The 25,863-nt window shown below is 45.0% G+C and overlaps 1 protein-coding gene across 1 annotated transcript; it reads right to left on the reverse strand.

Moving 5' to 3' along the window:
• Positions 1 to 778: 778 nt before the first annotated feature.
• chrd (chordin) lies at positions 779 to 24,513 on the reverse strand. Its single transcript, XM_050066969.1, has 21 exons — positions 24,081 to 24,513; positions 20,562 to 20,665; positions 20,313 to 20,439; positions 18,315 to 18,467; positions 17,981 to 18,098; positions 16,321 to 16,408; positions 15,210 to 15,351; positions 14,832 to 14,969; positions 14,443 to 14,525; positions 11,586 to 11,733; positions 8,989 to 9,095; positions 8,571 to 8,850; positions 8,185 to 8,426; positions 7,979 to 8,092; positions 5,376 to 5,567; positions 5,083 to 5,176; positions 4,827 to 4,883; positions 4,544 to 4,647; positions 4,040 to 4,303; positions 1,944 to 2,037; positions 779 to 1,767 (listed from the first exon to the last, which is right to left on the reverse strand). Exons 1-21 carry the CDS (start codon positions 24,220 to 24,222, stop codon positions 1,703 to 1,705), a joined length of 2,856 nt encoding a protein of 951 aa, XP_049922926.1. The 5' UTR covers positions 24,223 to 24,513; the 3' UTR covers positions 779 to 1,702.
• Between the last annotated feature and the right edge of the window lie 1,350 nt (positions 24,514 to 25,863).

Genomic DNA, 25,863 nt, shown 5'->3' on the forward strand with positions numbered 1-25,863 from the left:
CAGAAGCTCTATCCACCAGCTGGTTTTTAGGAGGCAACTTTTGGTGCAGTACCTGAATGTGGCCAGCAGAGTGTGGTAGTGTGTGCGTGAGAGTGTGTGTGTGTGTGTGTGTGTGTGTGTGTGTGTGTATGTATTGGAAAAGATTCTGCTTGCCCTTTGGCAGTGTGTGTGTTCCCGATTCAAGAGTTTGTACATGTGTACATCTGTGAATACGTGTTTATGTTTCAGTCTGTCTGCACCGTGTGTGTGTGTTTGTGTGTGTGTGTACATGGGGAGGTACATAAGGGACAAAACCTTGCTGAGCACATGTGGTCACTGTCTGAGGAGGAAAGCAAGCAAGGAAAGGAAAGGAGAGCAAAAGGAAAGAAAAGGCAAGAAAGGAAAGAATTTTTTACACCCTAGAAAAGAAGAAATAGTGAAAAGACAACAGGAAATTAAAGGGTGAGGAAGAGAGGAGATAGAGAAAGGATACAACAAGGATAGGAAGAACCTAACAGGAAAAAAATTGACAATGGTGAAAGAGAAAGAAAGTGAAAGATGAGTTGGGTCAATCTGGCTCGTCATCCTCTGTGATCACAGCTCCACAAGTGAAAAACAGAAAAAAGAAAAACACGAAGAGAAAGAAGCAGAAAAAAAGGAACAAAGTGGAAAACTAAAATCCCAAAGACTCCAGATGAAAACCCAAGATATAAACTCAAAAACAGAAACAAGGGAGGGGTTATTAGGGGGGGAGCCAGTTGGCCGAAGCGTCCAAAACAAACCCACAGGTATTCCCTCATTTACCAACAAACATCTGTTTATTTTGTCTCCACACCATTCAATAAATACAAAATACAAACCATATTCCATGTTCATAAACGACAATGATAGAAAATTCATAAAATATTACTTAATTCAAAACAGAAATAGAAACAACCGAAGCAGAGAAGCAACGGGAGGTGAAGGCAAAGCTCTTATTAGTATGACAGTGAAATAACAACCAGCTGAACCATTTCAGGCTGCGTGACTGAGTGGAAATATTACAATGAATCAAAGTTGCAGAAAAGATGGGGTATGGCACTGTTTCCCAGTTTCCAAACTGTTTTTTAACCCTGCTTTGCCAACCAGGAAGTTTACTGTTTCTGTATTGCCAAATGGTCGTATTCTTTAATGGTATAAAACACACACAGTCACGCTCACAGACACACACACATTCAGTCAAATTTAAGTAACACTTTCCTCTATCCAGTGAGAGCAGGGAGAGCTACAGTACAGTAGCTATGGCTGTACTTCAAAAAGAAGCCCTGTCGATGAAATACAACTCGCACAATCTTGCCAAAGTTTGCCCCTCAAAACAGCCGGACCAACGGCGGAAGGATCCCATTCATCAGCCGTGTTGTATTTCTACATATATACCGTTTGTCCTGTTTGGAAAACTGAGCAATAAAGAAATTCCAGCAAAAACGGACGGCAGGAAGCAGAAGGCGAAAGGTTTGTAAAGTCCAGTTGGTCCTCTTCGTAGCTTCATCCCTTCACTCAACGAGTCTTTAGAGAATTTCTGTTTTGTCTCCATCTCTGCTCCTCTCTGTTCATTACAATCCTGAAGCTGATAACAGGGTGGGTGTGAGGTGAGGTGAGGGAGGGAGGGTGGGGAGACCCAGTGTGCAGCTCTGGGTTTGGGTCCATCAGGGAGGAAAGGGTGGTTCATGTGGGTCCACACAGATCATTGTCTCTGGGTTCGCCTTTTGTCTGGAGCTTTCATCGTCACATCGTCTTCCTCTTTGGAATCTATGGAGAGCAGGAAAATCACGTTATATCTATGCCGCGTTTGAAACATCATCATCAAGACAGCGAAACAAGAGAAGACTTTTTAAATAACTGTGTAAATGAATGACATTTCTCTGTATATTTTACCGATCATCTTTGCTGTCACTGGTTTGTGTACGTATGTGTTCACTGCTTACCAAGACATTCAGGACAGCACGCGCCCTCTTTGCGGGTGATGTTGGTGCAGGTCAGTACTGGACACTGCTTCCTCTGACACTTCGTCACACCATGCTGTGGAGAATAAGAGAGGAATATGGAGGGTTGATGAGAAGAAAGCACAAGGTGGTGTGACCTGAACGTATCACAACAAGCTGTGAACACAACACTGACATATTAGCATTGTTTTAAGTTGATATAACCAACATGTTAGCAAACAGCTGCCTGTTTACACATCCAGAAGACACGGAGCAACATTAGCATTTATTTGTAGTCCTATCTTCACTCTGTTTTAGCTCTGCTTTTGGTCTCCACCAACTTATGACAAAAGTCTATGGCTATTTTGCAGCTAAATGCTTCCCTATGTCGACCAGCTAGTTGCTAACTTTAGCCCCTTTTACACTGCCTGTTCATGGCGGGAATGTTGCGCTGGACATAGTTGTCTCGCCTTTAAGCATGACAGTGTCAAAATGTAAAATGGAAAGCCGGCAGGACAATGTCATAGGCAACATCAGTGTGATGTTTTAAAGATGTGTAATGCATGTCACCCATTGTCAGGAGATTTATAATGCAGCTAGAAACAGTTAGCAGCTAACTCGAAGAAGAAGAACAGCAGCCACAGACTGCGGGGCAGTACGTTTACATGACATTGAAGAAAATGGATTTATTGTGTTAGTTTGACTAAAGCTGGACTTTTAAAATCCATGTAAACATTTTAGTCTAATTAAAATGGTACTAAATCAAATTTCGGACTAAGTTGGACTAAAACACCCAGATAATGTGACTCCTGCATGTATACAGTCAGTCAGACCCAAACTGGCCGAGGTGCTCTGAGCATGTGCCACAATTTCCGCCCCGGGCTTTGACTCGGAAGTCCAATAGCATTAAATGTGTAAGAGAAGAAGAAGCCGGTAACAACATGGAGAAATCTACATCCAGAGCCGTGACTTTTTGGACAGACGAAATGTACAGAGCTGTAAAGTTGTCCACCATGGTACCAGTTAGCAGCTAGCTAACCGTAGCTAACTTGTTTGTCCATTGTTTGGTCTGTGACGTAATAGGTCAACAGGAAAAAGGTCCAATACTAACAAGCTGAAAGGGGGCATATCTCCACCTATCGTAGAGGAGTCGCACATACTTAGATCAATCAATCGATTCCCCTCCCGTGCTTGTATACTGGGACAAGGACAGTAGGCCAGTTAAATGGCCTCGTTGAGCTGTAACTGTAGCTCGACTTTACTGTGCATGTAAACGTACTGACTGAGGTCTGGGAGCTCCTTACACTCCGAGCAGAGGGCCACATCAACCGCGATATTACAGGGATGGTAAATTATTTATATTGCAATGTTATGCCATTGTTATTGTTTAGAAAGCGTTGCCGACCGTACTAAAATTTTACACTGGGGCAGCTTTATGTTGTTTGGTTCTGTGTATAAAGCAAAGGCGGCGTAATAAACGGACTTCGCAGAGGCCCCATCACACAGTCTGTGCTGTTTGGTGCTGGGCAGGTGGTGCACAATGTGTTTACCAGAGACTCTTTACTTAAAGAATCTGCGTGCTGTGTCTGGAAACTGTTGATGAGAGCGGCGAGTGTGAGCCAAACCAGTAAAGCTGCAGGCTGTAAAACCAAAACAGTGAGGCGAAGGATGCTAAAAGGCTGCGTAGATCGGAGGGAACGGCAGAGTTGGCGATAATTCTCTGTGAGCAACCCGTTTCATAGTGCTCAGTCATTTGGCCAATTGATCATATAAACGTAGCAGCTTTGAACTCTAATTAGACAAAAGTACAACAGCCCTGCCAGAGTCCAGGCTTTAGATCATCATGATCAGAGCGCTCGTATTTTATGTTTGAACAACTTAGTCTGAACTCTCTGTGAACTGATTCATCATTTAAGTGCTGTAATAAAAAGATTGTGGTTTAATATTGCACTCCAAAACATTAATAGAATTAATTAACTTTTAATGAGTTTCCTTCCAGCCGTCCTCATAACCAACAACTTTACTATATTTAAGTGACATGTCAGCAAAGAAATAATATTTACTCTAGGCTCGTATTTCTCAGGAGCCTCATTACTTACATCACACCAGCAGTTAATGCACTTCATCTCCCCCACCGGCGGCACCCAGGGATGCCAGTTGTCACTGTTCTGGTAATAGTTCTTGCCAAATTTGCAGTGCCTCGGGCCATCTGCTTGCATCATGTCGCTGTGCTCCAGGCCTGCAGCCGTCTTCTCCTCCTCCGGACACTCCTTACAGCAGTCGGAGGGATTACGTCTTACGGGATGACTGCAGGTCAACACCGGACATGTCACCTTCTCACAGTGCACCTCCCCTGAAGATCCCTGTGGACGTAATGTAGCATTAGCAGGTTAGCAGCAGTTCATTTTATTCCAGCATAAAATGCAGCTGACTTGTTTCTTTTTCCACACAGATAGTTAAAAAGTCTGAACATTCCCTGAGGTCGAACTTATGAGAAATGCATTTATGTCTCAGTTTCTTTGGACTCTAGATAAATGATCCATTAAGGGATTTTGGAAAGTAAATCCAGCCAGATGTGAACGGGTTTAGTGGTGTATATTTACCTTGCAAGTGCAGACGGCACATTTAATGTAGCCAAAGGGAGGCACAAAGGGATGCCACGTGGTTCCTGGGGCGTGCATCTTCTGGTCTCCTTCAAAGTAGCAACCTGAGAGAAAGGAAAGAGACGAAAAAATGTTACAGTCAGCGAGAAAAAGCCTGAATGATTCAAAGTCTGCATGAAAGGAAGACAGTGTTAAGACATGTAGAAACAATACAAAAAGCCTTTAGAGAAAAAAATAGTTTAAAAAAGACGCGTCAGTCAGAGACAGGAGAGGTAGTACCTACCCTCAGGATGTTCGTCCACCCTCTCTGGAACTTTCATATCCTTGGGCTCCTTCCTCTCTGCACAGGAAAAAGGAAATGGAGACATAAAAACAGAATTAGTTTTCAACTTTATGATTTCTGTCAGGAGCACGGTGGGAATTCACCCAAAAGAATAAAATCTGCTCACAACCTGAGACTCCAAGCAGCATTACTGCTATAAAACATAATGTCACATATTCATGCACCTCATTTAAAACCAAAACCTGTCCCGTCTTACCATCACAGATCGGGCAGCATTTGTCCTGAGGCTGAATGGTGCGGGTGCAGGTCAACACCGGACAGATGACCGGATCACAGATCACAGTTCGCTTCTGCAGAACAAAGATGAGAGGTATGTTTTGTATTAGACACAAAATGACAAACAATATTCAGTCCTAACATGCTCTCTGCAAACAAACTCCCAGCCTCTCTTCCACTGAGTGCCACAGCATGCCTCCGAGTTGATTAAACCATCAAAGAGCTCTTTTAACAAACACATTTAATTGCTTCCTCTGTGTTTGTTGTGTTTACCTGGCAGCTGCAGGAGACACACTTGTCGTAGTTGGGAGTCCAGCGGGAGCCGTGAGCCTGGTGCTGGTTCTCGAAGAAGCAGGTATGGGGGTCTTTCTTCAGCTCCTCGGGGTCCTTCACAAAGAGGTCGTCAAACTCAGCCTCCTCCACGTCCGCCCTGGTCCCCAGCTCACAGTTGTTGGGCACGTGGACCTGGAGACAGGAAATGTGCGGAGAACAGAAAGAAGGGAGAGACGGAGGTGGAGGACATAAAAGGAAAACAAGAGCACAGTGTAAAGAGGTGGTTGTGGGTGAAATGTGTTGAGATAAAAGGGGGGAAATGAAAGAGAAGCAGAGGGAGGAAAGAAAGATAACGGGTGGTTAGGACGTTAGAGACTGGTTGGCCGCACCTGACTCAAGGCTGGTCTCAAGCTGATTTGTTAATTGTTCCTAAATGGAGCGTTTCAAGCAGATGGCTGTTTATGTGTTGGACCTGTTTGCTATTAAAACAGCTGGACCCTTCTGTTGTGTGTGTGTGTGTGTGTGTGTGTGTGTCATCACTTTCTTTGTTAGCCTAAAGAACTCATCAACCGCTACACCTGTGGAGCTGCCAAGAGGTTTGTGGCCGACTGAGAGCTGCGTTTGTGAGCATTTCTGAACCCCAATAAAACTTTTACTTTCTTCAACAAAGTGTCTCCGGGCAGACAGCACCTGCCAGTGAAAGTGTGTGTCTGAGTCGGCTGCTGAGTGCTGAGCGCTGAGAGAGCAATCACATGGACACGTAAACGCTCAGATGGTTAAAGGAGGCCCTGAGGACTCTGCTGCTCTTCTTTCATAATCTAATCACTTATTTTACTTTATTGTGTTTTTCCATGCAAGAGTTTATTGTTGTGTTGTTATTGCCAACAGGGGATGAGGGTGTAGCAAAAGCTAAATTATACTGACTTATAATGTAAACAAATATATTTCACTGGTGCATCTCAGGTTAGGAGCTACAAAGTGATCTTTTTTCCTTGGTCTCACATCTTAAGGCTCATTAATACTTACTCACGTACGAAAATAGATATGTCCGTTTCAAACATCGTGAACATCACTGCCGTCATACTTCCACACGTCCTTTATGTTGGCATAGATACAGCCAACAGATGGCAATAGAGGGCGAAGTCAAAAGTTATACACAACAATAAATGAGGAGACAGTGGTGGAGGTTGTAATGTTGTACCTCTGGAGCTAGTGTTGTAGATGGTGGTGGTCTGTGCAGCCATATGGACGGAGAATTCTTTTCACTATGTTACAGATTTATTCTGTTCCACCATTATTTAAAAGTATTCGCCGTCTCCTTCAGTCGTATCTCATTTGAGCTACTCCACACTGCCTTCACAATCTCTGGAGGTGCAGACAAAAGGCACCGTCCGTCTCTGTATCTAACATTGAGAATGCATGAGCTAACATTTTAGCACTCTGTGGCACAATCATTTTTAAATTTGAAAAGATTTGTTCAGTTTAGCTGCAATTTAAGGTTGGAAATGTGTAATATAGCTTGTGCCCTCAGTGTTTCCCATATTAAACGGACCTGCACTTATATAGTGGTCAGCTCTGTGATAGTCTGGTGACCTGTCCAGGGTGAACCCCACTTATCGCCCAATGTCAGCTGGGATAGGCTCCAGCTACCCACAACCCCCAATAGGATAAGCGGTTACAGAAAATGAATTGTATAGTGCATTTCTAGTCTGCTGACCTCTCAAAGTGCTTTAACACTACATGCCAAATTTACCCTTTCTCCGGTGGCCAAGGCTACAATACAAGCTGCCATCTGCTTCTCAGTTTTAAACACACTCACACGCCGATGGCAAAGCCACTGGGAGAGATTTGGGGTTTATTGCCTTGCCCAAGGATACTGAGATGTGCAGGCTGGAAGAGCTAAGGATCTTCCAAGAAGTGGACCCAAGCTCTACCTTCTGAATCACGGTTCCCCCATTATGATAAATCAATATTTTGATGCAAAAGTTCAAGCACAAATCATGTAATCCAGAGCTTTTATTCTGAAGTGTAAAAAATTGGCGACATGGACCTTGAACTAATGAATAAGGAGAAATTGGGACCCCATGGCTGGACCAGTTGGGAACCACTGACCCAATCCCTCCTTGTTGGGTCCCGTTGTGAAGGTGGACTTGCTTGCACTGTTGGCATTTTATTGTGTCATGGTTGTAAAATGGTTTTCTTGTAGTGGTAAAACAGATGGAACAGCGCGGGAAATGGTTTTGTCACGCTTGTCCAGAGTTGGTGCTGTAGGTGTAGGTGTGGGTTTTGCATTTCTTTCCCCATTTTAAGTTGCTAATTCATAATTTTATCAGAAAATCTGCGATCTTTAAATTCTTGTTACGCCAAAAAATGTCAAAAATGTTTCCTCAGTGTGTGTTCACGTCATTGCCTCTACAATGAATGTAATAATGAGAGACTAAAACTCTTCACTGAATTAGAGACTCATGAAATTGTTTTAGAAACATTTGCAGCTCTAAAAGCCTGAGTGAAAACCCTGGCCTATTCTATCAACAGAAGACACTGGCTTAAACTGAATAACTGAACCACATCTGAATGTAAAGTTGCAGCTTGTCTTCACGTACCCGTCCTCGTATTTCTCCTCGGGGGTTGGTCTTGGTGCTGACCTGGATGAAGGCTGTTCCCTGGTTCAGGTGTTGCAGTAACTCAACACCGATGTCCTTCAACACTCCCTGAGCCTGGAGGAGAGATAGGAGAGTGTGTCTGAGTGTGTATATTTGCATACATTTGTCTTGTATGTATGTATGTGTGTGTGTGTACGCTGACGTACCTGTGAGCCGTAGAAGCCGGTCAGCAGCCTCTTGTGAGTTGTGCTGCTGTCGTCTAACTCTCCGATCTCAGCCAGGCCGTGGAGGTGGGCGTTCATGGTGAGGTCGTCGGCCTTGCTGAGGCCCGCAACGACGATCTCATAATGCAGGTGACACTCTTTGTCCACTGACACCCAGGCGTGGCCAGAGGCGCCGGTTCTTACAGGGGGCGACACAAAGTGGCCGGCCAGAGGGACGGGCAACTCTGGAAGAGAGGAAGATGTTGACATTAGTTACATTTTTCTGCTAGAAAGCAATCCCACGTTTTTTTTAGCTATCTTATGAATATCATGACCTCCCTCCCACCTCCCTGCCCTTCCCCCCCCCCCCCGCATCCATTGATCCGTACCATGCCTGGGTGCCTCCAGGCCGCTGTAGAGCAGGGCCTTGATCTGCCCCCTCAGCTCCCCCTCCTGGTTGTGAGTCGTGGCCACGTTGATGAAAAGCTCGTTCTGCAGCAGCATGTGGATGTGTCGAGCCTCCAGACGACTCCAGCTGCCCTGCGCCTGACCCGTGGCCTTGTTGTACTCTGGCGTCAGGTCATAAAGCACGGAGCGCTTGTTCCGCCGCCGCGGCTTCAACTCGATAGTGAGGCCAACAAACTCACTGGTGAGACCTGCGACCTGGACCTGGACGAGGAGGATGAGGGAGAGATGGTTAAAAACTACAACACAGATGTAGCAGTGACTTAACCTTAGGAAAAAAATAGGTTTTTGTCTTCTTCTATAATCAACTGTAACAAAAAGATGTAGTTGACAAATCCATACCTGGTAGTCGAGTGTGCCGTTATCATGGAGGTTGAAGATGGCGGATCCCACGCCTCCTGTCTTCCCCGGGGTCAGTGCATCACCGCTGGACATCACACTCTGAATAGCTGAGCCAGACAAAGACAGATTAATATCAAAAGTCCACTTCAGAGCACATTCCTGCTCAGATTACTTATCTTAAACCATCACTCTCCCCCCTCAGTCTCCCCTAAACTACACTCCAGCCTGACAGCATGCGAGATGAGGCAATGATTTCTGTCATGTTGAAATTTTCTGGTTGTTTGAGGGAGGGGGAGAAAGGGGGCGCGTTACATTCCCTCACGTTCTGCAACCACACACTCACTCACATTCCCCTAATGTCATGTGTTCACCCAGGAACAGTCATTGAGGGGACAGATTCAATTGAACCACTAACCAGGAGGCGTGTCTGCTCGTGTAATTGCCTGCGTGACCTTCGGGCAAAAACATACATGTTGTTGCACTGTCTGGCAAACACACACACTCACACACACACACACACAAAACCCACCCAAGGTTAAGCCTTAGGATGAGGTAACCCTTGTTGAATGCAGTGGGCTTAAAAAGATTGAGCCGAGAGGACAGGAGGGAATGAGTAACAGAGAAGGATGAGAAAAACGCAGAGAGAAAAATTTTTGAAAATGACATGAAGACAGAAAAAAGCCAGAGAGGAGGAATGACGCCAAGGATACACAAAGAGGACAGCAGATGATGGGATCGAGACGTGGAGGGAAAGAAGGAGAGCGGGAAAGAGAAGGAGGAGGAAGGAGAGGGAGAGGAGTGTGTTGGGTTTGAATTCTTCACACATAACGTCAAGCTGTTAATCACAGCACTGGAACACCAGCAGACTGTGACCTTGGCAGCACCTCTGCCTGTCGGTGTGTAAAACTTGGACTTTTACATATTTGCGTGTCTGATTTTGAGCGTGTTAAGACAACGAGAGCATCTTCTAAAGTGTTTCAAAGTGACACCTCAATGTTCAATGTTCACGTTCAAGTATGTGTCCCATGAAAAGGCCATATGTGTGTGCTTTAACAGTTTGAGACGATTGGGCCGTCCACAACATTCCAAAAACCTCTGTCTCTCCTTCTTTGTGTCTTTCTCTCACACACACTCACACACACACATATGGACAGACATGCATACACAGTCTTGGTGGGCCACCAAGTCAAACAGAAGGTCTATAAACATGGTTTTCCCCCAGCGATAAGACTTGAAAGGACGGAGACAGAAAGAAAGAGAAGAAGTATTTATAGAGGCGAATGACAAAAACAGCCACAGATGGACTCGCACAAACCAACTGCAACGCAAAACACATTCTTAGCAACCTCTGTGTTTGTTGCCTCTGCAGTGTTTAGTACCACCTCGCTGGGATAACGTGACGAGAGACATGAAGCAAACTAGAATTACCATCTTGCGGTTACATGCCTCCGCGAAGCCGTCAAGTTGCTGTTACAGTTTACATCCATCTCTAAAAACATGGACGCTTCACACACACACACACACACACACCCACAGTTTCAAAGTAGGCACCAAAGATTAGTGTCACCAACTGAGTGACCAAATGTCTCCCCTGCTGTTCCTGAGATAGGATCTTGAATAATCACCGTGAAGTTGACCTTTGACCTTGTGGATATGAAATGTCATCATTTTATCCTACTAGACATTTGTGTAAAAATATTGCCATAATTTGTTCTAACTTTGACTTTTGACCGCCAAATTCCAATCAGTTTATTTGTGAGTCCAAGTGGACATTTGTGCCAAATTTGAGGGTATTTCCTCAAGGCCTTCTTGAGCTATTGTGTTCACTATAAAGAGACAGATGCAAGGTCACAGTGACCTTAACTCTTGACCATAAAATTCTAAACAGTTTATTTGTGAGTCCAGCTGGATGTTTGTGCCAAATTTGAGAAAATTCCCTCGAGGCCTTCTTGAGGTAACGGTTTCATGAGAGTGAGACAGATGCAAGGTTATTATGACCTTGACCCTTGACCACCAAATTCTTAAGTTCATCCCTGAATCCGAGTGGACATTTGTGCCAATTGGAGAATATTCCTTCAAGGCCTTCTTGAGTAATCATGGTCAAGAGACTAAGATGCAAGGTCACAGTGACCTTGACCACCAAATTCTAATGAGTTTATTTGTGAGTCAAAGTGGATGTTAAAGCCAAATTTGAGGAAATTCACTCAAGGTCTTCTTAAGATAACGGTTTCATGAGAATGAGACGGATGCAAGGTCATAGTGACCTTGACCCTTGACCACCAAAATCTGAAGTTCATCCTTGAGTTCAAGTGGACGTTTGTGCCAAATTCGAGAACATTCCCTCAAGACTGTCTTAAGATATTGTACTGATGAGAATGGGATGGATGCAAGGTCACATTGACCTTAACCTGTGACCAACCAATTCTATGCAGTTCATCCTTGATTCCGAGTGGACGTTTGTGCCAAATTTGAGGACATTCCCTCAAGGTCTGCTTGAGCCCACAAGAAGGGGACCGGCAGATGGACCATCGCCAGCGTGGAAGCATATCAAGGTTTCAGTTCACCTGTGTAAAGGTGTTTGATAGCCGGACACTTACTGTCACATGATTTCCTGCCGGTGATGAAGCCAGAGATCTGTCTGGGATCCTGACCCTCGGTTGCCGCGGCGATCTCCAGCTGTCCACGTGATAACCAGAAGAGTTCCCGGCTGTTTAAGTCCGTCAGCACCTCCGCGAAGTCCGGGTCCTGCACAGATTGAAACAGTTAGCTCGAGCTGCTACGTGTGGGTCAGTGAGTGAATAAATATAAAACCATGTTCCATGTAAATAGATGCCTTCTCAACACCAGAAACGAAAATGTTATATTATGTTTTTAGGACATGTTGACATGTTGTTAGTACAACACTGACGTGTTACCAGGGCAACCAAACCCCAATGCGTTTAGACAAAAGACAGACTGGTGACACGTCGCCAACTGAACTGAACTTATCCTCTCAGTTTATAGCAAACAGAGATGAGAGAGCCGCACAGATCCCAGAGCAGCACCATCTCCTCCAGATAAGATTAATTCAGCAATCACAAACGCATCGCAGAGTCAGAGACCATTAAGGGCACAAACAGTTGTTACATAAAGACACATGACTTTAAATCAACCTCGCTCACGAGTGCACACTTGGACCCTGGGCGAAAATATGGCTCGCATTGCCTTAACACGTTTCATATTGAGTGAAGTTTAATTTCGAGCAGGCAGACTGAAGGATGGGGGGGGNGGGGGGGGGGGGGGGGGGGGGGGCGGTCAGGACGCTGAAAAATGTCGGAGTAATAGGACAGATGTACGAGCGTGTTGAAGAAATGTTACTTTTATGGCTTCAGGGCCTCAGTTCAATATAAATATACATGTGCCATAAATCCACACAGCGAGGAGCCAAAACAGAGACGAGGCTGGGCAGAGGGAAGGTGACTTATACTGGGGAAACTGAATGGGCAGAATAATGAGAGCTAAGTGAGGTGCAAAGGGATATATTTGGGTCCTGCATAAATCAGGTGGAGCAATAACCCTGTCAGGATTACCGGTCCTGTAAAAAATGACTTCACACATTTAAAAATCAGATGTTCGGCTGGTGTGTGTGTGTGTGTGTGTGTGTGTGTGTGTATTCAGAGACGTACAAATAAAAGCAAGTATCATCTTCAGCTACAAACGATGTGCACTCTCTTGTTACTCAGCTAGACTGTAAATGAGTCAGCGTTTTGTGTTTCAGCGTCTCGCTCGAGGACACTTGGAGGGGTCATGAGCCAGTTGCTGAGCTCGAACTTTTCACATATTTTCACGGACGGTCTCTCTCACTGCTCGGCCTGAAAGAGGCGCATCGGCCCTTCACGCAATTCCTGGCAGAATTAAAAACAGACCCGCCTTTCATCACTCCTCCTCCTGCCTCCTTCCTCCCTCTATCCATCTCAGCCCACAGACCACTAACCACTGACATGTGTGAGGAGTGTGTACGCAGTCCATCCTCTCTGCCCCCCCGTTCTTCCCCTCTTTCCTCTGTGTCTCTCATCCTTTGCTCACATCTGTCTCCTGCAAAAGTTCCTCTCACACACTTTCTCCCCGCTCTTGTTTTTCCCTCTCCATCCATTTTTCTTGTCATGTCTCAGGGTAGTTAGCTGTGATCAGAGCGTCCCCGACAACAGCGTTAGGATGTGGTGACCCAACCACATCCGTCTCGGAGCGGAGGGGTGGAGGGGAACCAGGAGTGTGAGTGTGTTGCTGTGTCATATGTTCCTAACCAACAGCAACACCGCTGCTCCTCCAGTCCTGCTCCTTAATTCATCGTCTGTCCCAGATAACACTTTTCCCTCAACCCTCCCACTGAACAGGCTGAATGCTGGCTTATTCCAGGAGTGTTTTTCCATATAATTTGGGGGAAACACTCAAGTTTTCAAATGTGAAGATAAAAATGTTTGGTAGAAAATGCTGCACAGCTTTTACTAATGACATCAGCTGTGAAAAGCTCATGCTGAACCACAGAGCAGGGGCCACTTTTGGAAAAAGACAGGAGGTCAGGGGTGTTGCGAAGATTTGAGGACAACAAGCTTTCCCAGAGGAAAATGTTGCTGATCGAAGTGTTCTTGTATTTGTCTAATCAGAAATAAATGCGCTTCTTATTTGGAGATGACAAAATCTGGATCTGTTTCTCCTAACCTCCACCCCTCTTTAGAAAATCAGCAGGAGTTCCTTTGCTGAGAACAGATCAAATACAGGACTGACACTTGAATTTGATCACTGGGACACATTTTTGAAATTGTGCAGGCTCATTTACGAGCCAATCAAGTTTCCTTTGGGTCTTACTTTTATCTCAAGAGCTGATTGTTTCAGACAAATAAAGATTACTGCAGCAAGAGAGGGGAAAGAGCATTTTAAAATCTTAAATTATGATCGGACTGAGACAAGAGGAGGGCTGTTTCTCAGGAGATGAATTTAAGAAGCATGAGCCGATGGTCAAAGCTCGTACCAATGTTGTATTGAGCTGGTTCGGTGGAATTGAACTCAAGTTGGTTTGCCCCCTCAGTGTGGTTTGTTTGGGCAGGTGTGAACACAGCAGTCACACTCAGGTGTGCACCAAAACAACCAGACCGAGACCTTCTTGAAGAGGTGGTCTCAGTCTGGTTACAAAGGAACTCTGGTGCGGTTGGTTTGTGGTGAGGTGTTCCGACCTCGATCCAACCAACTGCACTCACATGACACATTGTTTGGGTTAAACATGAGCATGTTACAGACTACCACCACCTGCTGGTATGAAGAGTTATTTCTCTCAGGTGCAGAACATACGTGCTAGTTGCCAGGTGTCACAACAGTCTGCCTTTGTCGCCCCTGGTTTTTTGATGTGGATTTGGAGTGTCTGGGCCTTAAGGTGAGTATCACCGCCACAGTTGGTGGTTAATGTACGTTGTTACTCACGTGAGAGGTGATGTTGGCTCGGATCTCCCTCAGGATGTGTTGGCGGTACACAAGCTGGACTTTGATGGGCACCACGACGGGCTCTGAGGAGAGAGAGACAGGTTTCTCATTAATGTCTGTCAAAAAGGTCAACACCTCAACAGTGGTTTAGAAAAACTCAGAGGGGATTGGCTGAAACTGATAGACTGACATGGCAACAGAGATCCCAAATGAGGATTCTTGCCCGGTGTTTTCTTAACTTTTTCTTTCAGTGGAGGTATTGCAGGTGTTTTGTTGAAAGGAAACATTTGCCCTTGCAGGGGTGAAAAATCTTAGTCTGGACTTTTTGAAGTTCTGTCTGTCAAACCCACATTTTCTCCACACTCATCCTTCTGTGTCTCGCGTCTCACCTTTGTCTTTGTCTTTGATGAGGCCTTGAAGGACGAGGATGAAGTGGAGGTTGTTCTCTGTGTCACTCAGCGTCAACATGGCGATGCCTCCCATGCCTGAATTCTCCTCCTCCGATGTCAGCGTCGAGCTGAAAGTCTCTGTACACAAGACATGTGCACATTACCACACTGAGTGTCTGTATTCTCTTACACAACTTCTATACAAATACTCATCTGTAAACAAAGCCCACACTTTTTAGCTGCATTAATCCATGCGAGGCTTTGTGAGATTATGTGAGAACATATACAATTCTGCTGCTTTGTAAATATTGAGTTTACTGTGTACTGCAACACAAAGACACACATGTCTAAAGGAAAAAATAATGCATGCACACCCACCAGCAAACAGCGCCCTGTGTTTGATGATCTTCCCCTCCACTTCTTCTCGTGTCCCCGTCGATGTGGTCATCTTGACGCGTATCTGCTCAGACTGCAGCTGTCGCATTACGGGCTTTGCCAGGTTCTTCCACACTCCACAGATCTGCACACACAAACAAAAACACAGGCAGGTGAGCTGCAGTATGGAAACAGCACAGAGAGAGACAGATATCCAAACAGACAACTCATGCACATCTGCTAAATACATCAAACCATGTGACTGTACTCTCGACCCCTGGCTGCAAACCTTCAACATAAAGCCACTGCGTCTCCCTGGGAGCCCAGGGAAGAAATGTGGCCGAGTGCCGGCACCTCATAACTCTCAGTTCAGGGGTAATCTCCATTTTAATTAGCGATGCTCTCTGTCCCCCTGCTTAGCAGTGATGTAACATGTGAAAAATCTGTCTAAAAGTTCTGCTCCAGCAGAGTCCCCCCCCCCCCTCAATTCCTTTCTTGTGTTGGAGTGTTTTCTCTGAGGTCCTCTGCTGCTTGACACTGACATTTATCTAAAAATAATAATAGGCCAATTTCTGGGACCTGTATTTAGGGGGGCTCCTGCCTCGCTGAACAGAGTGTTCGAGCCTGAAATGGAAGGAGGAGACGTGTGTGTTTTGGCAGGAAGTGATGTGTAGTGAGGGAGTGTGTGGACACGCACGCACGGATACTACTGTTACACCAACATATCACATTACTGATTTATCAGGATAATATTGGCCTTTTATTAAACTCAGTCTTGTTAACCTCTGACCTGATAGCAGCCTCTCAGAGTGACTGAGTGAGTGTTGATGTTTACTGTAATCAGACTCTGTTTGGGATGTTTAGAGAGAGGCAGTGAAGCAAGGAGCCAGTGTCACAGTGTGTGCATGTGTTTATCGTTTATTATTGCAGAGTGAGTTATGGGAAAAGAAGTCAGAGTTTGAGCACAGAGTCATGGAGCGAGAGCATTCATCATACCAGTACTTAACTTCTCTCTCTCTGGGGAAACACACACACACACACACACAGCACGCATAACGAAAACAACACTAATGGAAGCAACAGGGGACAAATTTCTATTTATGTGATGTCTTACCATATCTGACTGTCCCTTGGGGACTCTGTACTCAAACGCAGTCGTCCCGTCTGAATCCAGGAAGGCTATTTTACTCGGGCGGTCCATTCTGAAAAGGAAGGGAAGACAGAGGGATCAAAATGGACACTTTTTCTACAGCTCACTACTTGTGATGAAGTGATAACTTAGGTTAAGCAGCGAGACCACGCTTCTCTGTCCTGCTGATTCAAATCACCTGCACCTCATCAATTCAATCACCTGCTGTGAACTTTACAGGTGTGTCCAACCCTTTCCCCTCTGTTTGTGTCGCTGTGCGTTCCAATCAAAATACTTGCATACTATATAATACGCCAGGAAAAGATTTAGTATGTCCCAGAACTCAGTACATCAAATGCAGTGTGCCAAAAATACCAGGATGTTCTACTACATGTAGTCAGGTTTTGTAGTATGCTCTCATGGCCATTCTGACCCACAATCCTCTGCACAATGGGCTTTCAGGTGACTGAATATTAAATGTTTAATTAAATAAAATAATCATAAATATAACCGACAGCAAACAAACACAGGTATTAAACAGCAATGGCAGAGGTGTTAGACTCTACCATGTATGCACTTATAATTGCAACATAACATCAGAGCTCTCTGTGTTGACCTCCATTTCGTGCTAGCTTGGTGAATGGCATTTAGTTTTATCTCCATGGTAACAGACATAGTATGAGTAAGAGGGTCAACGTTCAGGGCGTAACATTATGGGGAAGTAGTGTGTGCATACTGCATGCAACAGTACGTGCTCTTTAAGGGCAGCTGCGGTGCATACTAAAAGTAAAACGAAAAAGTAGGAGGTTCAGAATGCACCCTCAGTTCTCATGAGCCCACACCCCAAACCCTTCTTCTCCAGGGCAGCAAAGTGGCTCAGCCGCTAGCACCCTTGCCTCACAACAACGTGGTCCTGGATATGAACCCCTGGAAGATTACGCAGCAAGTAGTCTCGCTCACCAGACCTTTGTCAAGAAAAGAAAGGTCTAGCTGGGCCGACTCTCACTTTAAGATTGGAGAAAAAAACGCCCCGGCTGCTTGTATTTCTTTCAACCAATCACAATCGTTCTTGGCGGTGCCACAGCAACGGTGCGCTTGCAAAAATATTGCCGGGGGGAAACAGGTTTTGGTGTAACACGCCCACAAAAATATCACCTACAGGACGCGAACCATGGCAGAAAAATGGCTACATCCCCGCAAGATCAAACACAGATCAAACAAAGTTAGTAAAGGAGGTGGTAGGGCGGGACTTCAGCGGGTGGCTCGTTCCGTCCAATGAGAGGCTGATCTATGCATCGAACTTCTGCCCACTTAGACTACGCAGCAAGGAGCTCACAGAGACATGTCCTCCACCCTGAGTCTCGGCCCACGGGTTCGTAAATGCTCAATACGCTGATCTCTGATCCTCCAGTCATCCAAATAAAACCATTCTTATATCGTACATATGTCGCTGTCTTTGTTAGTGAACTACTTCTTAATGCTGAGTGCTACCACAAATGACAGATTGTCACCTTTTTTTAAAAAAATATTTGCCGAGGAAAGGAGGAGCAGTGACGCTGCTACGGCTGAGCACCACCTCCAAACTAAAGCTACAAAACAAATCACAGACGTGGACGTTTCAGCTGTGACACGCCGTGTGTCTTACCTCTGGTATGTGATGGAGAAGGCCAGGCTAGTTCTGGTCAGAGAGAAGCGAGCTCTGGCAACACCGTTGGAGCTGGGCAGCCATGATTCTGTCACTCCTGTCAATACTGCAACAAAGTCTGCAGGAGGAGAGAAGAGTAGATGAGTAATTACTAACACATGCCATGATAAACATTCCTGTTTGTGGAGTTTTTATTGTGCTTTGTGTTTGAGTGTGTGCATATGTGCACGCATGTGTGAGTTCTGCATGAATGAAGCATGTTTAATTTACATTTTGGAGGTTTTATTGTCTGTGTTGGTGGTCTGTCCACCTGTCTGTGGCTGCTGCTACTCACCAGTGCGGCTCTCCCCTGCGCCCAGCTCCTCAGAGCTCAGGTAGGATCGGTCGTTGTATGATTTATGGAGGTCACCCTCCTTATCTTTTCCCTTCTCATGGAAATACTCAAAGCTGTCCAGCACAGAGTCGGTCTGTTTCTTGTCATCGTCACCTGGAGAGGGAAAAGACAAGAGTTAAAAAGGTTTGCTGACACCCAGTAGAGATATGTTAGCCTTTGAATTTCGGCCTAAATCAATATCTTTATATTTCGTGGTAGAAATACTATTAGCAGTAGTGGCATTCTGGTTTCTCGTGTCTGCCTTTGAATCTGTTTTAGTATCTGCAAAGATAAACCAAGTGAACCCAAACATTTCCAAACACTCTGCTACATCGTTCTCAAAGTCTGGCGCACAGATGACACCAAAGCATCAGTTCTCCTTTTTTCCCCTGATTATGTTTTCAGGATGGATGAAGAGTGTGAAATATGTGAACATGTGCAGCCAGAGAAAAAGTGACAAATCGAGGCTGAGACAGACAGGTAGGAATTACAGGCAGACAGGCAAAAGATGGTAATAAGGAACGACGTCAGACAGCAATTTCAATTCAGTGCTGACGGCTACATTCTCTGTGTCTTCCTCACTTCCTCTGTCTCGGCCAGGGGTAACTAACCAGCCGAGTCTCTTGCAGTTGAAGAGCTTAAGGAGAACTGCGAGTGACACTGGCGTGCGATCCCAACAATGACCCGCTGTTCCACAGAAAGTGCTGCGCGTCTTGATGTAATGTGTAGACCTAACTGCTCCACACACACACACACACACACACACACACACACACACAGTGACACATGCAGCGATGCTCACTCAGCCAAACACAGCCCCACTGACTTGATCTTAAGAAAGAAAACCACACACTGGGTGTTAGTCAGCCACAAACTGTATTTCTCCGAGGCAGTTTTCTGAGGAGCTCAGCTGGACTGTCTGCTTTCTGTCTTGGTGTCTGATTCACACACACACCTACACACACACACACACACACACACACACCACCCACAAATCTCAAATCTCATCATCCTCCCTCACTCCTTTGCTCCACTGGGCATGCTCAAGGGCTTCTGGGTAGTGTCACTCTCGCTTCGCCCCACTTAAGTTAGCAACACTGTATCCTCAGGTGCACTAGTCATTACACACACACACACACACACACACACAAACACATACACAGACTCCATTTTCCATCACTTACACAAATATACTAGCCGCTTTGGTGCCAAAGCTAAGACAAACACACTCAACCTTTTCCTTAAAACCTGACCACAACACACACACACACACACACACACACACACACAGCACAGTGTTGTCCACACACTGCTTTACCTTTACTTTCCATTCCATTACCAGACACACAGCATAGAAAAACACCCAATCTGCTGAATAACAGTGCAGCATGACGACCCGCCCTGCGTGCGTGCGTGTGTGTGTGTGTGTGTTTGTGTGTGAGCATGTGCGGGGGAGCTCTAATTCTCTAATAAGGTGGAATTGTGTGTGCAGCAGTGTGTGGAGACAAGGTAAGTGGCGACATGTGAATGAGGCTAAGTAGATGGGTGGTACTCTCAGTTGTGGCTGCTTAGAGAAAATGTCCATTTGATGCGGCTGGATGGGAAATCAATTGACCTGCTCATTGTAGCTAACAGCTGCTCTGAAGGCTAACTAGTTGACCCGAGGGTGGGGTGGCGGGCAAAGAAGTGGGAGTGCAACAGGGAAAGATGGAGGAGAAGAAGACAGAGAGGGTATGAATCAAACAAAGAGCAAACAAAAATCGTGGAAAAGAAAACCATAGCATCCCCTCCTCTCAGAGCTATTAATTTTCCCTTTTCCCTGCAGCAATTTCAGCTCACTTGTTTTCTCAGCTGACTGTTTGATGCATTTCAGAGAGCTAGAATCTGGATCACACGTAAAAGAAGACTGAGACGCTTTGAGGGCCAGCAGGTGGTGAGATTGGATCAGCAGATGATTACCTTTAGGACAGGTCTTGCAGCAGTGGCCTGGCAGCAGGATGGGATCGTCACAGTCTGGGTCTGGACAGTCCTGTTTGATGTTCTTGCAGTTTACTTTCCCAAACACCTTGCCACGACGACTCTTTTGCTGCCAGAGGAACACCAGAGACACAGACGCGTTAGTCAGCTTAATAAACACACAGCAAGCTGGTTCGACCTGTGACTGCACAGAGGACGTGTAGAGAGGAGCCACGCTCAGACAGAACTCACAGTTTCACAGTGGCACTGGACGCAGTGCATGACACCGAAGGGCTCCCCCAGGTCTGGGTGCCATGTGTCCTCCAGGGAGTAAGACCGACCTCCGAATGAGCATCCTGTAACACAAACACTGCTGATTACACATGGCTGTCTGCAGGTCAAACATCGGGGAGTTATGATCACTGTTTGGCTCTCACCAAACCAGACGCAGTAAAATTATGATTATGTGTTAAGGTTTTTCCTTTTTAATTGTGCTCGAGTGAATCACAGAGGAATTTAGTCGAGGCATTTTAAGATCAGACTAACACAAAGTTCTTTAAGAGCAAGAGAAAGTGCGACTACACGGCTTTTATGAAGTGTCAGACATGCAGGATGACAGGCTCTGCAGACTGGGCCACTGTACCCCCTTTTTATATTTCACAACAAATAAATCTTGCATAGCTCATTGCCCAGGCATGTTGGATGGAACCGAAACTCGCTGGATGCCTCATGAGTTTTGGGACTGAACCTCGCATCCTGTCTCATCTAAATGATCCATGAGCAGGCGAGGGAGACATTCAATTTTCCACTCAAAGATTATCAGAGATTCCCAGAAATACATAATGTAGGTCAAAGCCTTTTACTGCTAAGAAAAATATCTGATGAAGCATTTTAATAAAGTTTGACAGCATGCTGTATGTGCTGTATGACCGTAAACACAAGCAGTAGGAGGTAAGAGGTTGGGGTGGGCGGAGAAAATCAATACAGCGTAGTATGGTATCATCACACAGTGCCAAGTATTGATTTTTTATCATATAAATGATTAACATTACAAATACAAATTAGTAACCAACTAGAATAAAACAGTCAACTGCTATTTCAGTTTACTCGATACATTTTGCTGCTAAAAAATTGTGATAACGTATCGTGGCTCTTCACCCCTAGTAAGAAATGCTGTATAAATATTAAAAGGATTATTACAGTTGATACCATACATAGTACATCAGTTTTCCAACATCAGAAATGAAATGAAACAATAGCTATAAAGGCTACAGGCTGACTTTGTTAACATCCACATCAGACAGCCCAAGGGTTTGGCAATCTCTACTATTAAAGGAGCCATTATTAGCCAAAAAAACCAAACCAAAAATCTGCCTGGGGCCACAAAATGTATACCAATAATTGCATTGCTATGGATTTACTACAAGGTAATTACCCTGCAGTGTATTGTATTTAGAATTATTTGGCACTTTAACTTTGCAGCGTTGATGGTGAAAGCAAATGAATCTGTTCACACACTATAAAATCCTCTATTTTCCTCTGAGACTTTTCCTTATTTTAGATTTGTAAACCTTAGTTAGCCTCGTTAGAGAGACTCCACTCCACTCACCATTGATGCTGAAGTTCAGCAAACTTCAGAAAAAGCCAACCTGGCGTCAGGGGGAAATGTAGCAGGACATGAACGAAAATTAAGGCAACTAAAGCCTGAGTATGGCAGTGGGAGTGGTGGTTGCTGGGTCCAACAAACATGGACTTTCACCCAGGAGATAGGTGTTTGTGTCCTGTAAGATTACAAAGCCAAACCCTGTTCTTTTGCTCCTAAATCTGACTGTTTGTTGTTGAAGGTAAAAAAAAAAGTCAATTTGTGGTTATTTTGAAAGAGACTGTATGCAAACTGTACATTTCCTGTGAAAACGGAAGTGTATTTTGAAAACAGACAGGTGTGAAGTTGACACAGTGTCCCAGGGCGTCAACAACCAACACACCCAAGATACCTTGGACGTCACATGTGGACGTGGAAAGTCCATGACCAAACGTGGACATGTGACGAGGTTGTAGTCAGAATAAGTTGAAAAAGTAGACATATGACGCACATTTTAGTTGATGAAATGTTAAAACATTTTTTAATTCAATGTATTTTTACAATCGAAGACTGCAATAATCACTTGAGGCCGACAACAATGACAAATGAAAATATGAATGAAAGTTAATTTTATGTCAAAGGGAGCCACTGGAGAGGGTCTAAAGAGCTGCATGTGGCTCCGGAGCCACAGGTTGCCAACCCCTGAGATAAACTATGCAGGAACTGAAGCCTTTTTACAAAGATAAAATGGGCTGAAGGTCAGCACATTGTTGACATTGTTTCACAAGAAATCTGGAGCTGGAGCAGAGCCATAAATATAAAGAACACATCACTGTGTGGATATACAGAGACTGAACTGTGTTCTGATGCTGCAGGAGATAAAAACAGCTCTCAGTGATATTATTATTATACTACAATCATAATTGGGTGTTAGTCACGCTGTGTTCCTACAGGAATATTATAGTGATCTTTGGTTAGGATAACTGCCTGTGAGCAGTGTGTGTGTGTGTGTGTGTGTGTGCACAAACACACACACAAACACACACACAGATGTGACGTTACCCCTCGCCAGCTCCACTCGGGCTGATGGCCTGCCTCTCTCACTGCTACCAACCTGGTTCGCATTATTCTTTCATTAAAGTGACTCCACACTTTAAACAGTCCAGTGCAGTTACAGGGAGCCAAACTGTGAGCCGCTCGCTTTGCCTGCAACTCGTGTCTCCGCTGAAATAAATCATCTGCGAGGAGCCAATGCTTGTAATGGAAAGTCGATTGATTACAGTTTCCAGCAGTGAATTACACGTTGAGGCGGCGGTGACCGTGGAGTTCCCACAGTCCTCCACTCCACAGTTAGTTACCTTATGAAAACCGCAAGCAGCTCTGTGCGCAGGGGCTTTCACACATGAATCAAATGGCATTCACTGCGGTTATGACTCAGATGTTTGCCTCTAGTTTACACATGAGGAGACTCAGGCGCTGGAGAACAATTCAAGGGAAATGGGGATTCACAAAATTTGGTACGTATGCCTTCACAGAGGAGGAAGAGGAGGCTCTTTTTACTTTAAAAGATGTGTGTTAATATGTTTTAAAGAGAGGCTAGCCGGGCTATTGCGACACTTGGCGTGCAGCTCTCAAGCGGCTCAACTGGGGTCATAACCTGGCACAGCACGCACCACAACACGCCAGGCTTCACCAGAAAAGTTGCTAATTTAAAGAGTTCTTGTTTTTTAAGCAAAACTATGCATCCGTCATACTTAAAATTCATTAGGTGACAGTAATGGTGTCCTCAAAGTAATTCGGCATGACTGTAATGACAAATGGCAGCACTCATTTTTTAATCGTGACTTCTAATTGTCGCTCTTAGCTCGCTGCTGCCCCCTTCGGCGTGTGTTCGCTCGTAACATTTTGCGGAGGAGGGCTGACTACTTTTGAAGGTTTAAACTGTTGTGTAAGTGTTGTTATTGTGTTTGATTGCAGCCGAATTATAGATTGGCACCTATATTAACTGAAAATATGTAGTCGCTTTACAGTTTCTCAGAATCACAATCTCCAGGACTAGTTGAATTGAAAATTACACCTACAGTTTTGCTGCTGTGTTTTGTGGACTACCTCACACACTGGTGAGCTCCTTCTTGCAGCCAAAGGAAACAAAGTTAATACGTTTTAAATACATGTGTGGCGTCTCTTACCTGACACGGCTTTGGATGGCACCGGCTCTCTCTCTGACTGGATGGGCAGAGAGGGAGACTTGAGTCGCGAGGCCGCTCCGGTGTGCAGCCACGCGCAGCTCAGTACGCACAGCAAGGAGCGGAGCGCGCGGGGAACCAGCATCCCAAAAACCCTCCTCTTCTTCAGGTCTCTCCACGAAATACTTCCCTCAAACCTTCCGATATGGAGTTCTTTATACAGCCACTGCCGACTTAAAGGCGACTTGACTACACTCCCTGACAGAAACTTTTCCTCCGTGCGTCCAAGTCTCCTCCTCACGGTGTCATTAGTTTGAAAGTCTCCTGTTTTAAATCATCCGAGCTTCAGTTTTCCGAAGACAGGACATAGCCAGCTGTGTCTGTCCTCAGTACCAGCAGCCTCCTCACAGTCCCGTCCCTCTCTGTTTTATAGCCTGCTCTCCTGACAGCTTGAAGCGGCCACCGGCCGGGGGGAGGAGGAGGAGGAGGAGGAGGAGGGGGAGATGATGATGGGTGGAGGTGGGAGTGGGAGTGAAGGTGGGGGTGGGTGATGGAAAAGGGAAATTGACGCCTCTATCAATTCACTAACGCTTCAGATATGGAAATGAGCCTGTGTCTGAATCATTTAATGGGATACCAAAATCTTCCATAACACTGTTTTTTTCCCAGAAAAAGTCCAGGGAGCAGAGTCAGGCTGTAAATATGGAGCATATGTTTCCTACCAGAGTTCCCTGTTTTTATTTACACATTTAAAAGTTTAGGCAGAGTGACATGTTGCTTTATCTTGATGGTTAGAAAACCTGTGTGAAGTGAGGTCACCTTTGAATGGTTTGGTTTTCTGTTGAACTTTCTTGGTTTCCATGTCTCATTAAGTTTATTTGATGATGTCAGTAAGATGCAAACATGCTAAATTAATATTAACATTATGGTGGTTGGAGTTGTGGTCACTGGTGCCAAATGTTTCCTTATTATTTTTTTATTTTCTGATTGTTTGTCACATCCTCCTGAGACCTGAACTTTTGTTTGATATGCATTTTTAATTTCTCCGAGCTATTTGGGATCAGTAGGACCTGATGAGTATAAAAAACGAAATATTGTCAACAATAATAAAGTCCCAGTGTCCTCAAACAGGACGATAATAAAGTTCCAATGTTCTCTAACAAGACACCATCCTACTGTCCTCCAACGAGACTACATTTAAGTTCCCAACGTCCTTCAGTGAGCTGATGATAAATCTCCAGTGTCTTCAAAAAGTACTTCCTAATTAACAGTGTCACAGCTTGTTACTGTTCCTAAAATTGGTCAAATTTGTTGCCGTATCAAACTACAAACATTATTAATCATAAAAAACAAGCTCCATCTATTAAATGTGATCAGGCTTTGGACCTTGTCCACTTTTGTATCAGATCGGCTGCAGACTGACTTGGCAGAGACGGCTGCCATCTTGTTTTTACATGGATTAGTGTATTGTGCCTTTGCTACCACTGCATGGGACAAAATAAGTAAGAGTATAGGGCCTAGTAAACCTGAAATGTGACGTCCTCATGTGAGGACACAGGGTCTCAGGAGGATAGATGTATGGACACCCTGCAGCCGTGATAAATCTGCTCAGTACATTTGGTGCCACACTTTGGGGTAAAACTTCCTGAGCGCTCCTGTGGAGGGAAAGTGTGAATCTCCACATCATGTACAGTAAGGAATGTGTGAGCGTCTGCTGCTGCGCCGTCTATTTTTTCAAGTGTGTTTGGAGCCCGGACCTAAGTGACTTAACAGAAACAAATGAAAA

This window comes from Epinephelus moara, chromosome 2 (assembly GCF_006386435.1).
Source record: "Epinephelus moara isolate mb chromosome 2, YSFRI_EMoa_1.0, whole genome shotgun sequence".
NCBI classification, from domain to species: Eukaryota; Metazoa; Chordata; class Actinopteri; order Perciformes; family Serranidae; genus Epinephelus; species Epinephelus moara.